The sequence below is a fragment of the Esox lucius genome, chromosome 12 (assembly GCF_011004845.1).
Source record: "Esox lucius isolate fEsoLuc1 chromosome 12, fEsoLuc1.pri, whole genome shotgun sequence".
In the NCBI taxonomy this organism is placed as follows: domain Eukaryota; kingdom Metazoa; phylum Chordata; class Actinopteri; order Esociformes; family Esocidae; genus Esox; species Esox lucius.
Genome location: NC_047580.1, coordinates 26,683,870 through 26,699,539, shown reverse-complemented (window position 1 = coordinate 26,699,539; position 15,670 = coordinate 26,683,870). Strand labels below are relative to the sequence as shown.

The following is a 15,670-nucleotide window of genomic DNA, read 5'->3' as shown; positions in this document are numbered from 1 at the left end:
CAATGTAAACGAGGACTTCGGCCTATACATTTGTTTAAGTGAACTGCCAAGAGAGTAGATTCCTCATTGAAATGCAAGAGTGGTTTGAAAAGCAAGAGCTGAGGTGCTGTTTAACCCCAGAGTTTACTATGAAGAGGCCTTGGCTGCTGTTCTGAATATGACCATATCGGAAAACACAGAATAACACATCCTATTCTAAACAGCTATTGTCAGGAGTTATTCCCGCTGTCTATTTTGTAGAAATCCAGAGTATTGTACTGTATTACATAACTATCTAACTGTCATGCTTGTTGCATCAATGTTTATAATTTTCTTTAATGTGATAAAAAAATATATATATATAATAATCCTGGGCGCATCTTCAGACATCCAGTGCTATTCTCCTTTTGATAAGAGCCCATGTAGTCCTGTTCACCTGGGAAACAGACATACCCGATCTCTGTGTGACTAGCTTTGCAGTGGTGCGTGTTCAAGTTTCAGCAGTTTTTTTTTTTCCTCTAAGAAGCTTAAGCAGCTGGCAATGTTTTACCACAGTGACGCTTCATTGTGTAAACTGCTACACTAAGTTTATTTTTTTTTCTGTGACAATCGCATCTGGGCGTGTGTGTCTGTGTGTATTCATCAATCTGTGATTTTATTCATCAATCTACACTTCCTAATGTAGAAAAGTCCCAGTTCCTGTGTATCCGTGCCTCCACCCCAAACAACCCCATTACTTTTGTTTTTGTTTCAGTGCAGCTGTTCAGTGTTGTTTTGGTTCAATACTTTCATTTCTTCAAAGGTGAACTATTTTAGAACGATTACACAGTGAAAACAACGGATGAAAGTCAATTGAAGTGTTTCCTAGAACCGATTTTGGACCGAGTGAAATTCAGTTGGCAGCCAATTTCCCTCCAAGACTTTTCACATCGTACATTCCTCTGACTTGGACTGACTGAATAAGATAACAGAGATATTATTTACCCTGATCACAGCTCCAAAGACCTGTCTTTGATTCTCCTCTACCTCATAAAAGAAACTGAATCCTCAATTTGCCCCTTTAGGACCAGTTCAGTCCACATTACAAATATCCAGCCAAATAACAATCATAGGACGGCCTTCATCTCGGTATACTGCATTGTGGGAACAGTGAATGACACCTGTTCTGAAATCAGTTTTCTAAGACCAAATTATATTTATACTATTGTGTTTTCCGCATGTTTATGTCTCCAAGGGTTCTCGTGATGGTCCCATTGTTGCACCTCTGGCGTCCTCTGATTCCAGTCTCAGATATAATACAATTGTCTTCTTTATAACGAAGTTTAAATCATTTCTGATGTTGGATAGGGCACTCACCGAGAAGTAAGGGAGGGAAAGGGAGGGAGGCGTTCAGGCCAGGAAGTAGTATTAATGGAGGGACGGATAGAGGCAGGCAGACTGCAGGTAGTATTTACAAAAGGAGCGAGGCAGACAGAAAGGCGATTAGTTTTAACAGAGAGGGAGATGGAGGCAGATGGGTGGTAGTTTTAACAGGGAGTGAGATGGAGTGAGATGGAGGCAGATGGGCGGTAGTTTTAACAGGGAGGGAGATGGAGGCAGATGGGCGGTAGTTTTAACAGGGAGGGAGATGGAGGCAGATGGGCGGTAGTTTTAACAGGGAGTGAGATGGAGGCAGATGGGTGGTAGTTTTAACAGGGAGTGAGATGGAGGCAGATGGGCGGTAGTTTTAACAGGGAGTGAGATGGAGGCAGATGGGCGGTAGTTTTAACAGGGAGTGAGATGGAGGCAGATGGGCGGTAGTTTTAACAGGGAGTGAGATGGAGGCAGATGGGCGGTAGTTTTAACAGGGAGTGAGATGGAGGCAGATGGGCGGTAGTTTTAACAGGGAGGGAGATGGAGGCAGATGGGCGGTAGTTTTAACAGGGAGGGAGATGGAGGCAGATAGGAGATTAACAGAGTCCATCAGTGTTTGGGTCACATTGTGTTTCACTGGAGGGACACTGCCAATTACATCAGAGTCGAGTATCCTGATGCTTAAAATATTTCCATTCTTTTTCCATGTTTTTATTGTAGCGCGGATCAGGACATTCACATGTGAAGTGGACCAGCGCGTTGCAGTCTGTTGCAGTACAGCTTGTTAACACAGGATTATATTTTAATGACCGTAGCCCTTAGTTCATACTGGCAGATCAATCGAAAACAAGGAGTTCAGGCAATTTAGGTTGAAGAATTGAGAATAATGATGGAGATGGCGAGAATTGTGTTTGTTTGTTGTAGCAAAAAAACAAAAAGATCCCTTATGAGGAACTCCATAAAAAGGCACTCCTTCAGACAATATTCTGTCTATTCTACTATGTTTCACCTCATGACAGGCTGTCGGAGAGAGTGATCAGTTTTTCATCTCAATCCCACTTTAACAAGGACTTCAATTTAATTACATTCAATAAACATTATTCATCCCAAGGGGCATGTTTTTCTGGCAGGCATAGGATAGGAAGGACTGAGGAGAATAAGGTTGTTTTCCCACACATGGTTTGAATTTCTTTTCTTTTTTTTTTTTACTTTGGCTTGGGTTTCTTAGGATATGTGAAACCAACAAGATTTAATGTGGGGATAATATACTTTAGTAAATAATCTAACTCTGGCTCAAACTAAAGCATAGAATGTAAGTGTACTGAATTGCATCGGTCCATGCCCTCTGACCTCAGCCTATGGATTTTAACTAAGGAGAGAGGAAGAAATTGAGGTCTAGGAGTAGGGTTGCAAAAATACTTCCAATAAATTCCCTGGTATTCCTGGTTGGAGAATTCTGAATTTCATGCATATTTCCACCTGATTATGGAATTCTCCAGCTGGCGTGTTTGGAATATCAGGAAATATGTATATATTTAAGAGTTATTTTTCAACCAAACTTAAGATGAGCCATTCCATTCATCCATTTCTATATCCATCCCTCACAGTGGCCTTGAAGGCTGTCTGTAAAGGCCCTCGGGTTTGTTCAGCCAACTCTGGCATTAAGTGGCCCAACCAACCATCATTCAGATGAAACCAGTACTCAGGTCAATGGTCTGATCTTCTCAAAGGTATCTTTTTTTTTTGTGGAACCCTGCTCCTTTTCTCTTTTGACCAAGGGAGGGGGTCATCTCCAGTGAAGAGTGGACATTGTTGCATTGCCATTTACTTCCAATATTTATTTATTTTTACTTCAACTATTACCATACCTACAAGTGGTACTTGGCTATTGGCATAAATTTGCCCACATAGAATACTATTTTGGTTCTCCAGTAAAGCCTAATGTTTTCATTTAATCCATGCATGGTACTGATATGTGCCCCTTAGGATGCATGGATGCAATTTACATGCCTGCGTGCTTGATTCAAAACTCTGTCCGCTGTTGTTTTGAGTCTCCATAGTTGAATTTGCGTCATGACTGTTTTTGTGATGTCATCTTTGGCAGGTACCACACGACAGCCCAGAGAGGGGGAGGTTCCCGGAGTGGACTATAATTTCATCAGTGTTGGGGAGTTCCGTGTGCTGGAGGAGAGTGGCCTGCTGCTGGAGAGCGGAACCTATGACGGTGGGTCTGGGCCCTCCAGGGTAGAGACGATAGGTTTGGGGGTCTGGGTTAGAGACATTGGACCTCGGGGACTGGGGAAGAGAACATGGGTGTGGGCGTCTGAGTTAGAGACAATGGACCTTGGGGACTGGGGAAGAGAACATGGGTGTGGGGGTCTGGGTTAGAGACAATGGACCTTGGGGACTGGGGAAGAGAACATGGGTGTGGGGGTCTGGGTTAGAGACATTGGACCTCGGGGACAGAGTGTGGACAGTATGGGGAGGGCAGGGGAGATTGAGAGGGGAGGGACATTATTCTTTTTAGCTTCATGAATCAGAATTATTTATTCATTGTTGGTTGGCATTTTACTACTGTGTGGGCGTTTGTGTGTGTGTGTACATTTTCAACATTGACTTCATGATTTCAAACATATTTGAATACATAGGGTTGATGGTTTACTGTGCAGAGTTAGGCCTTATCCTCAACTTGGAGAAACACAACATGGCTGGTATCATTGTAAATATCGAGTACCCGCTAGAAGAAATTCACTACCCTGCCTGTTCTGACCTTGACACCCACCTTGCCCAGCCAACCCATTTCTGGTGAGCCCAAAACCTTGTGTTATTGGACCATCCATATCATTCATATCCAGACTCTGCACCGGTAGACAAAAAGGCACACACACACACCATCTCGCGCGCACACACATACCATCTCTCTCGCACACACACACCTGGTCTCTCCCCTACCCCTGTCTCTCTCTCAGCTCTTATGAATGAGATTTAGTTGACACAGGAGTGGGTATCATCCAGTGGCAACCTGTGAGTCAGTCAGTAATAGTGGTCAGTGTTTTCGGTTGTGAGCACAATGCGGAGTGGAGGTCAGTGGAATGATGTATTGTTTTCCTTTTTAACTGTCTTAGCCTAGGTCATTATTCACTCTCTCTTCTATAACACAAGTGTGTGTGTGTTTTAGTGTGGTCTAGGCTCCCCTGTGACTGTGTAGCCTTTTGGTATGATGGGACATTAGTCCGCTCTGCCGTGTTCTCATCTGACCCAGTGTTCAGGCTGACTCCACCCCCTCCGGCTCTGCTGCCTGCTGTCTCTCAAGCCTGTTGCTCTTTCATGTTTTCCCTAGTCTCTCCCCCCCCCCAGGGGGGGTTCTGCTCCTCTTTAATATACCGTACCCTTGTCAACCCCCACCTGGGCTACCCCTGTTGCTGCGGCAACACAGGTCTTTCTTGTCTGTACCACGTCTTTCTCTGCAGGTGCAGGAGTAGCTCCCGGGTTCCCAGACTTTTTTTCCACCCCATACTTTGTTAGATCCCTGAACTTCGGCAATGGATGCTTAGCTGGCTTGCTAGTAACGGTTAACTGACAACAACGTTCCATTGTGTGATCCAGTTTTGTGCGTTAGCATTATTGGGGCATTTTCTAGAATTGTCAGAAAATGTCCATAATATATCGGCAGTAATATTGGATGCTGACATTAAGTTCATTTCAATTCTATTAACAGAGGGACAATATTTATTTTTTATTTTTTGGAAAGATCAGAAGAAGATTAGAAAGTAGTTTTTAAAGTTTCTGTAAGATGGTCAACCAGAACTTAGTGTGTATAGAGAATGTGCTATAAGAGGAGAGTTGGTTTTAATGTGGCTTGGTGTTGCTGTATTTTTGTCAACTTCTACAAATTTGGTGCAAATGTTCATGAAATTTCTGAGTGAAGATTGCTAACCGGGCCCTTTATGTAATACATAATTGTAATAGTAATAATGTATAATAAGTGCAATTACTTATGACACCCCCTTAGAAAAAAAATAAATATATATATATATATACACATAATATGTATAGCTTCCCTAGGAAGCTTTAGTACCCATTTGGGGGGGTGGCCCCTAGGTCCAAATTCCCTGGTGTAGCTGACTACCCTGTGAAAGGAAAAAAAAGTACCCCAAAATATTTCCCTGTTCCCTTTCTCAGAAGGCTAACAGAGGGCTGGTTTCACTTGTTGCCATGACTGTTGGCCTGAGTACACACCAAAGGTCATGACCTTATTCCCTGATAACTCTCTACCACTCAGCATGAGAACCGGACACAGGCCAGACTAGACAACATTAATCATGAATTACTGAAAGACGCCGCGAGAATTTGCTACAAAGAAAGCAATTATCGAAGAAAACAAAAATCGATAAAGAAAATATGCCAATATACAAAATAACGGGTTTGTTTGTGGAAACAGTCGGTGTGTCTCTGCGGAGTTCTGATGGAGGAGTCACGCTAGCGATGCTGTATTGTAGAGAAGCCCAGAGCAGCAGATTATAGGGCAGATCTAATAGGGCTTTGAAGAGCTCCTATAAAGCAATAGAGCTGAGTATTACTGTAGATAAGACCAGCTAGGGTGATGGCAATGAGCCAGCTCAAACAGGACTGGGGAGGGAGGAAAGGGGGAAGTGCCGCACTGGCAGGACCCTGGCTGAGGAGAATCCCACAGAGGAGGATTAAGAAATGCTTTAACGCTATGAAATATGAGAGCTGCAGAATTCACTGTAGAGTAGTTGGATTCCTGTTGTTTAACTGTGGGCCTTTCTCCTGCCCTGTTAAAGCTTGTCACCCAAGCATTCAGCAGCACCTGCCATAACATCTGCTCATTTGTTCACGTGACCAATAAACTGTGATCTGAAAATGCAAACGCATAATGGATGAAAGAATAGGGACTCAATCAGTTTAAAATGTCTCTCTTCATCCCGACACGTGGTCGTTTTCTAATATACATATTGTGATTGCACTGGCTTAAGTGGCGTCTTGAAAGTGCCTGTTTAGAGACTGTAGCTGTGGCCTGTAGCTCTGGCGCCTCTGTTCGGGGTTGCCGTAGTCAAAGCGGAGACTTCCTCTCGCCGTGTTTTCACACTGACAGCTAAGGAATGCTGAGGTGACCAGGGTGGCCGTGGAGTTGTGGGCATCCATGCCAAACAGACAGCCAGCTGTCTGCCAGCCCTGTGCCAGCAGTGGGAAGGAGGAGGCTGTTTGCTCTGGAGGACAAGACGGGCCCTGTCTGTCTGGCCGCCCCAGGCACTCTGCCGGGACGCCTGTGGAGGCTGGCTATTCTGCCGGGCCAGTGAGTCCTACCCAGGAGAGAGTGCCGGGGTTCTTCCTCCGTGACAAATGAGCGTCTGTGGGCACGGACTTGGCTGGCTGTCTGAAGTGGCAGGGGAGGGAGTAACCGGGCGAGGGAGAGACGAAGAGAGCGGTGGAGAACGAGTGTGTTGGAGTAGGGAGACTGAGGCGGCAATGATAAGACTGAGGGGGCATGCTAAACCTCTGCACCAGGGCTTCCCTGCACACCCGCGCCCCCCCCATCACAGAACGATGAGGGATGCACAACGTGGCTGTGTCTTGGCGTGTTGCGGCCGGGCTTTCACCACAGAGAGGCGTCTTCGCAGCACAGAAGGAGAGAGAGCTCAGACCTGTTTGGCATTGCCTTCCCCGTTCTGTAGGCTTGTGCCTTTACTCGCTTCCTACTGAGGCTCTAATGGGTTGGGAACAGGATGAGATGCATTGGCTGGCAGCTGTTGCCGACTTTATCCAGATGGCGTGACTTCTCCATCTCCACGCCGCAATTTCAGTCCTCAGTCCAGACCCAGATTGCCAAGGCGTGGATAAGATATAGTCACCAGGTTGAAAAGTAATCTCTCACTCTTGCATGCCATGCAGACGCCATCACATGTTTGTTTCAATAAGGTTTTATTAAGGAGGATTTTTTCGAAGGAATACTGTGAAACAAAGGGCTGCATGCTTGTTTCTTTCCCACATTAGAATGCCCCCGGACCAGTTGTATGGGCGCCCAGCCAGCCTGTCTGTTATTATATTATGTTCACACAGTCTGACGCTGTGTGTGTTTCTCTACATCTCCACTCCCCTGCCTGGTACCTGCCTTTGTTAACACATCTCACCAACATTAACTCTCTTGGTTGTCTTGGAGGTGTGTTTGGGATCGTTATCATGTTGGAATACTGCACTGCGGCCCAGTCTCCAAAGGGAGGGGATCATGCTCTGCTTCAGTATGTCACAGTACATGTTTCCTTCAATGAACTGTTGCTCGCCAGTGCCTGAAGCACTCATGCAGCCCCAGACCATGACACTCCCACCACCATGCTTGACTGTAGGCAAGACACTCTTGTCTTTGTACTCCTCACCTGGTTGCCGCCACACACACTTGACACCATCTGAACCAAAGAAGTGTATCTTGGTCTCATCAGACCACAGGACATGGTTCCAGTAATCCATGTCCTTAGTCTGCTTGTCTTCAGCAAATTGTTTGCTGGCTTTCTTGTGCATCTTCTTTAGAAGAGGCTTCCTTCTGGGATTACAGCCATGCAGACCAATTTGATGCAGTGTGCGGCATATGGTCTGAGCACTGACAGGCTGACCCCCCACCCCTTCAGCCTCTACAGCAATGCTGGCAGCTCTCCTACGTCTATTTCCCAAAGACAACCTCTGAATATGACGCTGAGCACGTGCACTCAACTTCTTTGGTTGACCATGGTGAGGTCTGTTCAGAGTGTAACCTGTCCTTTTAAACCACTGTATGGTCTTGGCCACCGTGCTGCAGCTCAGTTTCAGGGTCGTGGCAATCTTCTTATGGGCTAGGCCATCTTTATTTAGAGCAACAATTATTTTTTTCAGATCCTCAGATAGTTCTTTGCCATGATATGCCATGTTGAACATCCAGTGACCAGTATGAGGGAGTGTGAGAGGTTAGAGGGAGGTGGAGACTGAGGGAGGGAGGTGAGCTCCAGCACGGATGCTGTGGCTGTGCGAGTGCGTGTAGGTACGGTACGGGCCGGTTTCTGAAGAGAGGAGATACATCTCTTGAAGTCCCCTAGAGGATGGCACTTCTCAACTGTTCAGACATTTCGTGTGCATTAAATACGAGTCATGTAATTTGTGCTTGCCTACATATTTAGTGATGAGGTCTGATGAAGACCTTGAGGATAGCAACATCGTCAAGGAATATGTGGTTGCTATTTCTTGGCCGTGTCATTGGCCACCTAGGTATCTTATGATAACTGTCCTTTCTGTTAGTCAAACTGGATGAATGGGAAAATGACTCCTCCCTGTTCTGTTCTCAGAGAGTGAAGGAATCTTCCTACTCTGTCACACATAGTCAGATATAGAGAAATGGTTAAAAAGAGTATTATTTTACTGGCAGTGCCTGAATAGCCTAATTTAGGAACACATCTTGATTTCCAAAGCCCTTAATCTATACAAATGTTTTAATTGAGGCATTAATTCTACTTAAGTACAGCTAAATACCATATAGTATGTAGTTGAGATGTTTTCTGAGTTCTACTTCACAAACTCCATTCTGCCATTTTCTGTCATTCCTTGGGAACTCAGTACAAGGTATAATTTTTTCACATTCTAAATAAAACAACTGGGAGTATTTCATAACAAAGGCTTTGGTGCGTTAATTAAACATTAAACTAGGTGTAGTTTTTTTTTTATCCATTTAGTCCCTAAAGATGAGACCGTTTCTCAGAACTGTTAACTGACTTCTATAGCTGTCAGCTCAGCTGAAAGGCCTGTGGGAGCATTGAGAGATGTTTCTCCACACGTAGTAGCCCCCTACGGTACCTATAGTAGCCCCCTACGGTACCTATAGTAGCCCCCTACGGTACTTATAGTAGCCCTCTACGGTACCTATAGCCTGTAAAGCTACATCCACTACCCTCAGAGGAGAAACGCCATGGATTGGTCTGGCAGTCTAGTGCACGGTCAGATTCACTAGAGGACTGGCTTCCCAGAGAGCAGAGGAAAGAGACATTCATCAATATGCATACTCTTCTTAGTGGCTGTTTCCTCTCCCTCCTTCCTCTCTCTTTATTATTCTGTCTGGTTAGCTGTGAGGAGTGGGGAAATAAATGGAGAAATTGGGTCAGCTTTCCAACCGAACGAGTGTGCGAGAGGGAGAGAGAGAGAGAGAGAGAGAGCCAGGGAAATAGAGTGGAGAGGGAGTAAAAGAATGTACTTTTCCTCACTGAGGGATTTGCGCTGTTTTGGCCCTAGGCGCAACAGAGCACGAAACAGGACAATAAAACACTGCCAACAGAGTCAGGCTGAGCCCCGCCCCTCTCCAGTGTGTCTGGGATAAAGGCTACCGCCACAGGGCTCTGGGTAACGTAGTCCAGCTAAGCGCCGCAGTAAATACGACAGTATTATGGGAGGCATGGAGGGGGAGAGAAGAGTAGAGCTGTGGTCTGGGTCTTTGTCACTGGGAAGACTCCATTATCTTATTCAGCGTCAACATGCTGAGGATCTCCCCATGGCAGTCGCTGATTGATGTCACTGTGTGTGTGTGTGTGTGTGTGTGTATTGCCACCCTACCAGGTAACTACTACGGGACACCCAAGCCCCCGGCCGAGCCCAGCCCTGTGCAGCCTGACCTGGTAGACCAGGTGCTGTTTGATGAGGAGTTTGACACGGAGGTGCAGAGGAAACGCACCACCTCCGTCAGCAAAATGGACCGGAAGGACAGCGCCGCTCCCGAGGAGGAGGATGAGGAGGAGAGAGAGCGGTCACCAATGGTCAATGGACTCACAGGTCAGGGGCCTGTCCTTTGACCACTCTGTTCCCATTGTCTCCCACAATACTGGGCCTCTGGGAGCATCACTTCAAATCTTCATTCCCTTTCACTCACTCACTCCCTTTCACTCAGTTGGAAAGCCGTTTATTTTAGCTCAACAACAAGCTGAGCAAGCTGACCGAAATGTGAGAGAGAGAACTTCTAGTTTCACCGTAACACTATTTCCTTGTACTATTCACACTTTTTGGGGAATTTGTACTTATTTTCCACAGAGAGAATCACCCTCTCTGTGGAGTCTATATTTTCCGAAACATGCGTCACAGCCAAGAGATATAAAAATAAAAACATAGAATACCACATAAATAGAAATGCAACACAATACACATTAAGAATGTAGCAAAAACAGGACAGCCTGGGATTATCTGTCCCATAAAATCATCACTTTTAAATCTCAGAGAAGGACCAACCCTAAACAGGGATTTCTGTCTCCTTCAAGGAGATTGTCCTCAAGTGACCTGGAAACATAACCACAAGTGCCCAAATGACATGTTTATTATCACATGCTTCATTAACAACAGGTCAGACTGTCAGTGAAATGCCTAGTCATGGATCCTATCCCATAAATTAACATTAAAGAAAATAATAATATAAGAGAGTGAGAAAATGGGAACTTGTGGAATGTATACTATACAAATAACATGGAATACAACCAAAATGATGTAAGTAACAATAACCTTTCTATTACTATTGAAACATAATGTATACCATACATTGAGATTGGAGCAATATCTGGCCCGGTGCCATTTGTTCTCCGTGCTCCCCTGGGAGACTGTCCTCTCCTCTGGGTTTGGGTCTTTCCAGCTGGCCTCTGCTCCTCTCTGGTCCTACAGTCCAGCTGTCCGCTGTTTAGTTTTGAAACGCCATGCCTAGGTCCTGACCATAGCCCTGTGTCCTCGTTTTGGCTCTCCCAGTCCGACGGGCCCTCTCCCAGTGTGAACAGTGCCAGCAACAGAGAGAGGGGATAGTGTAGCCGTCCCATCTGCCCGACGGTCAGTTTGTCCATGGCTATCCTGTGTATCCCGCCTTCTAGGCAGTCCTCTGTGCCTCAATAACATGCCTCAGTGGTTTTAAGGCAGATGTGTGTATCAGAGGGGCCTCTGGCAAGCCCAGAGGGCTGGGCTAAAACACAAGTCTGCTTAGTTGGAGACCCTAGAGCATGGACCCGTATTCATACAGTGTCTCATTACAGGTAGACTGAGCTAGGTTCAGGTTCCCACTATCCATTTTATTTGTTACAGTCTACGAGAGATGCTATCCGAGCCTGAGACTATAGCATGGAAGTTAGCTCACATTTCTATCCAAAGTGACTTCCAGTCATGCATCCACAGCCCTGGCATTGCAAAGCCATGCTCTATAAACTGAGAACCAAAGGCCCTGAGCTGTCAGGGGAAAGGAAGTGAAGTACGCTTCTAGGAAGAGTTATACAGGCCAAGCACTCTACCTGTAGAGAGCCATCGTTGCATGGCTGTGTGCCAGCATTTTGTGTTACCCTGCACACGGTTTTGATCTCTATGGCCTGGGGCACGTAGAACAATATGATGTATGTGTGGGAAGATTAGAAAACGTTTAGCTTTTAGTCAAATTAGCAGTTGTCATTAACACTCAACACTATGTAGTTGTGCAGTATAATTCATGCTTTTCTCAAATTGGTTCACCATTACATTAGCAGGGAGAATATCATAGGTTATAGTTTCAGTAGCTGCGTTTATTGTACAAACTTCAAACCATATTCAGAAACCTGTTAACGATGGAGCAGTCTGGTAAACGATGGAGCAAGCTTGTAGATGATGATGGAGCAGGCTTGTAAGTTATGGAATTGGCTTGTAGCTGATGGAGCAGGCTTGTTGATGACAGAGCAGGCTTGTAGATAACAATGGAGCAGGCTTGTAGATGGCGATGATAAGTTTGGAGCAGGCTTGTAGATGATGATGATGATGATGATGATGATGGTGGTGGAGCAGGCTTGTAGATGATGATGATGATGATGGAACAGGCTTGTAGACGACGTTGATGGAGCAGGCTTGTAGATGATGATGATGGAGCAGGCTTGTAGATGATGATGATGATGATGGAGCAGGCTTGTAGATGATGATGATGATGATGGAGCAGGCTTGTAGATGATGATGATGATGGAGCAGGCTTGTAGATGATGATGATGATGATGATGATGGAGCAGGCTTGTAGATGATGATGATGATGGAGCAGGCTTGTAGATGATGATGATGATGGAGCAGGCTTGTAGATGATGATGATGATGGAGCAGGCTTGTGGATGATGATGGTGATGGAGCAGGCTTGTGGATGATGCAGGCTGGCAGGGTTGGTTTCAACTTGAAACGGGTGCCCGTACAACAACAAACAATTGTATGTACGCTGAAAATTCCTCTGGATAGGAGTGTGTACTAAATGACTAAATTGTAAAAAAATTCATATTGAGAATGCATACTCATCACTGTATGGTATGCACACATGCACACACGCGCACACAGACACTACAGAAAGGTTCCTATTATTCACCTCAGTGCAGGTGTGTGACTGTTGGTCTGCTATAGATTTTTGCGAGTTCCTGTTGACATTACAAAGGAGTCCTCCATGTCTCATCTAAAACGAGCTCCTTCTCTTTACATGTAAATAAAAGCACTTGGCTTGCACATCACTGACAGTAAGTCCTCACATTCATCTTTTTAAATATATATGTTTGTTTTTTTTCTACCTCCATTCAGTTTGAGAACTGCCAGGTCTGAATATAGCACCAAGCTAGGTCAGAGGCATGCAAATACGAACCTAAACGAGAACTCGCACAACCCACACACACACACACTGGAATAGACGCTGACACCCTGGCCGAGCGGGGCAGGGTGACGCTAATAGGGTCTGGGATCTGAGCTGGAGGCTGGCTAGGTCTGGAGCGTAGTGTTGGTCAGCTCTGCCCTAGCTGCCCGCGAGCCGCTCTCCAGAACATCACTGCTGACATGCAAATCCTTTGGCACAACTTGCTGCACTTCCGTCTCGCTGTCTCTTCTCTCGCTACCTCTCTCTCTCGCTGTATTTCTCTCTCTCGCGCTCTCTCTCTCTCTCTCTCTCTCTCTCTCTCTCTCTCTCTCTCTCTCTCTCTCTCTCTCTCTCTCTCTCTCTCTCTCTCTCTCTCTGTATCTCTCTCTCTCTCTGTTTATCTCTCTCTGTATCTCTCTCTGTCTCTCTCTCCTCCCCCTCTCCCCTCCACCTCTCCTGTGCTGTGTAACCGTCCACAGCCAGTCGGTCTGTACAGGGCACCCACACAGCAGCGGCAGAGGCAGCAGCAGGGAGAAATGCAGAGGTCTCACCATGCTGCCTCCACATGCTCACCCGCCCTGTCCCTCCCCCTGTCCCCCTGTCCCTGTCCCTCCGCTCCCATGGCCACAGAGCACAAGGACCAGGCTGGACACGAGTGGAGAAAGTCAGTGCCCAGCTACAACCAGTCCAGCAGCGGAGCCATGGACTTCAGGACCTGGAGCTCCTTAGCTCACGACGAGAGCCAGGAACCCCTGCCCAAGACCTGGGAGATGGCCTACACGGAGACTGGCATGGTCTACTTCATAGAGTGAGTACCGTCTTGCTGTCAGTCTGTTTAGCGATGGTGCGGAGCGGGCATGGGGCAATGGTGTTGAGCAGAGACAGCTGGTTTGGAGGTCTTTCTGTTTGTTTTCCGTTTTCCCCCCCAGACATTGGGGGTCAGATGTAGAGTAGCAATGACTAGAGACGTGCACAACACATTTTGCATTAATGTTGTTAATATGGAACAGGATTTTCTGAAATAATTTGTAATCTACCTGGTGTGTAGAATACTGCTGGGTTGCGTTCCTGTGTTTGATGTTAGTGGTGCTTTGCTTGGAGCACACTGCCTCTCCCTGTCTCCCCCTTTCTCCCTCTCCCTGTCTCCCCCTTTCTCCCTCTCCCTGTCTCCCCCTCACCCCCTTTCCCACCCCATTGTTTACCAGTATGTGTGTTTGTATGTCTCACTACACATAGCGTACTCCAGTCAGAGCCAGGTTCTGAAGCCTGGTTAAAATCAATAGCTCATTCTGTGAGCCAGAGAAACGGCAGAAACAATAGGGCAAATGGTACTCTCCCAGGGGCCTGCTCTCTGTGCTCTCTGCTCTCCCCTCTCATCCCCTCCAGCCTTGCCTCCTTTTTCCCCTCCAAGGTCCTGTCTGCCACTGCTTTGTGCTCTCTCTGAAAACCTCCACCTCATCTTTCTTCCCTCCATCCTTTCCCTCTGAGGAACGTGCTCCTGTTGTTCAAATTTCAAAGTAAAGAGACACTTGATTCCAAAATGAATTACTTTCTAGGTTTTGTGTTTTTAAAGGGCCCTTTGCTTTCATTTGTTTTTCGAGGCATTAGCAGAATGGTTGAGGGGATATTTGTTTCCAGGCTTGGTGGTGTTGCTTGTTAATTGTTTCCTCTGTATCCACAGTCACAACACCAAAACCACCACCTGGCTGGACCCCAGGCTGGCCAAGAAGGCCAAGCCCCCAGAGAAGTGTGAGGATGGAGGTAGGAATTACTCTCACACGCACACAAACACACGCACACACACACTCTCACACACCCACACACAGGATAGACACATTTATGTAATAATAATAATATTTAATTTATTCTGGAAACCCCCAAATTGTATCCATTTTGAAACCCTATTTTCTAAACCTAATGCTGACTCTAACTCTTAATTGTAACATTGGCAGAATGGTTAAGGTGTGCAACTGGACATAAACCTTTAGCCTAAAACAGACTTGTCTCGTTTAGTTTTTGGTCCCCACCAAGTTAGTAAAACATTAACACACACAGGCGCACACACACAGTCACACATAGCCAGCTTGCTAAGCAGGGCCCAGCGGGCCCCTGTGATGCGGTGTCACACTACGCTACCCATCCTGCCCCCTGTCCCCTAATGGCTTCTGGGAGATCTGCAGAGAGCTCATCAGTGCTGTATCTCCAAAAAAGGCAATTCCACTGTCCCCTCTTGCGTGAAGCACTCTCTCCCCTTGCTTGTGTTTGTCACAGGGCAGCAGCCACTCTAGATTCTCCTCACACCGCTGGGAGAAGACAAGCCATTATGAAACACCATGGCCTTAACAACTCCAAAGAGCTTGTTAAGTCCCAAACACCTGGTGACAATTCAACCAGCGCTCTCAGTAGTGTATTTATTTTCATATATGTCTATTTGTATGAACGGCCTCTCTATCCCCAGCTCCATGCCGTAAGCTGTTATTCAAACGACAATGCGCCATTGCGTGTGCGGCCTTTACCAATTGTTCCGGCGCATTAGCAGCACGCCGATTTGCATCCTCCGTTTCCTATTTCCTGTTTGTCTCTTGTAGAGCTTCCATACGGCTGGGAGAAGATCGACGACCCTCAGTATGGAACCTATTACGTGGAGTGAGTATCCCAGTCCTGTTTTCTGAATGCACCCCTCTTAGCTGTGATAATGTTGGAGTTCTAGCCTGGTAAATGT

The 15,670-nt window shown here is 46.2% G+C and overlaps 1 protein-coding gene across 2 annotated transcripts in view; it reads left to right on the top strand.

The window, feature by feature from the left end:
* The window catches only part of magi3a (membrane associated guanylate kinase, WW and PDZ domain containing 3a), a 129,407-nt gene that overhangs the window by 80,003 nt on the left and 33,734 nt on the right, over positions 1-15,670 (top strand). For both annotated transcript variants that reach the window (XM_010901601.4, XM_010901603.3), the window contains exons 4-8: positions 3,437-3,556; positions 9,922-10,134; positions 13,579-13,756; positions 14,630-14,709; positions 15,537-15,594. In XM_010901601.4, coding sequence (XP_010899903.1) covers positions 3,437-3,556; positions 9,922-10,134; positions 13,579-13,756; positions 14,630-14,709; positions 15,537-15,594 — 649 coding nt within the window. The remainder of the gene's footprint in view (positions 1-3,436; positions 3,557-9,921; positions 10,135-13,578; positions 13,757-14,629; positions 14,710-15,536; positions 15,595-15,670) is intronic.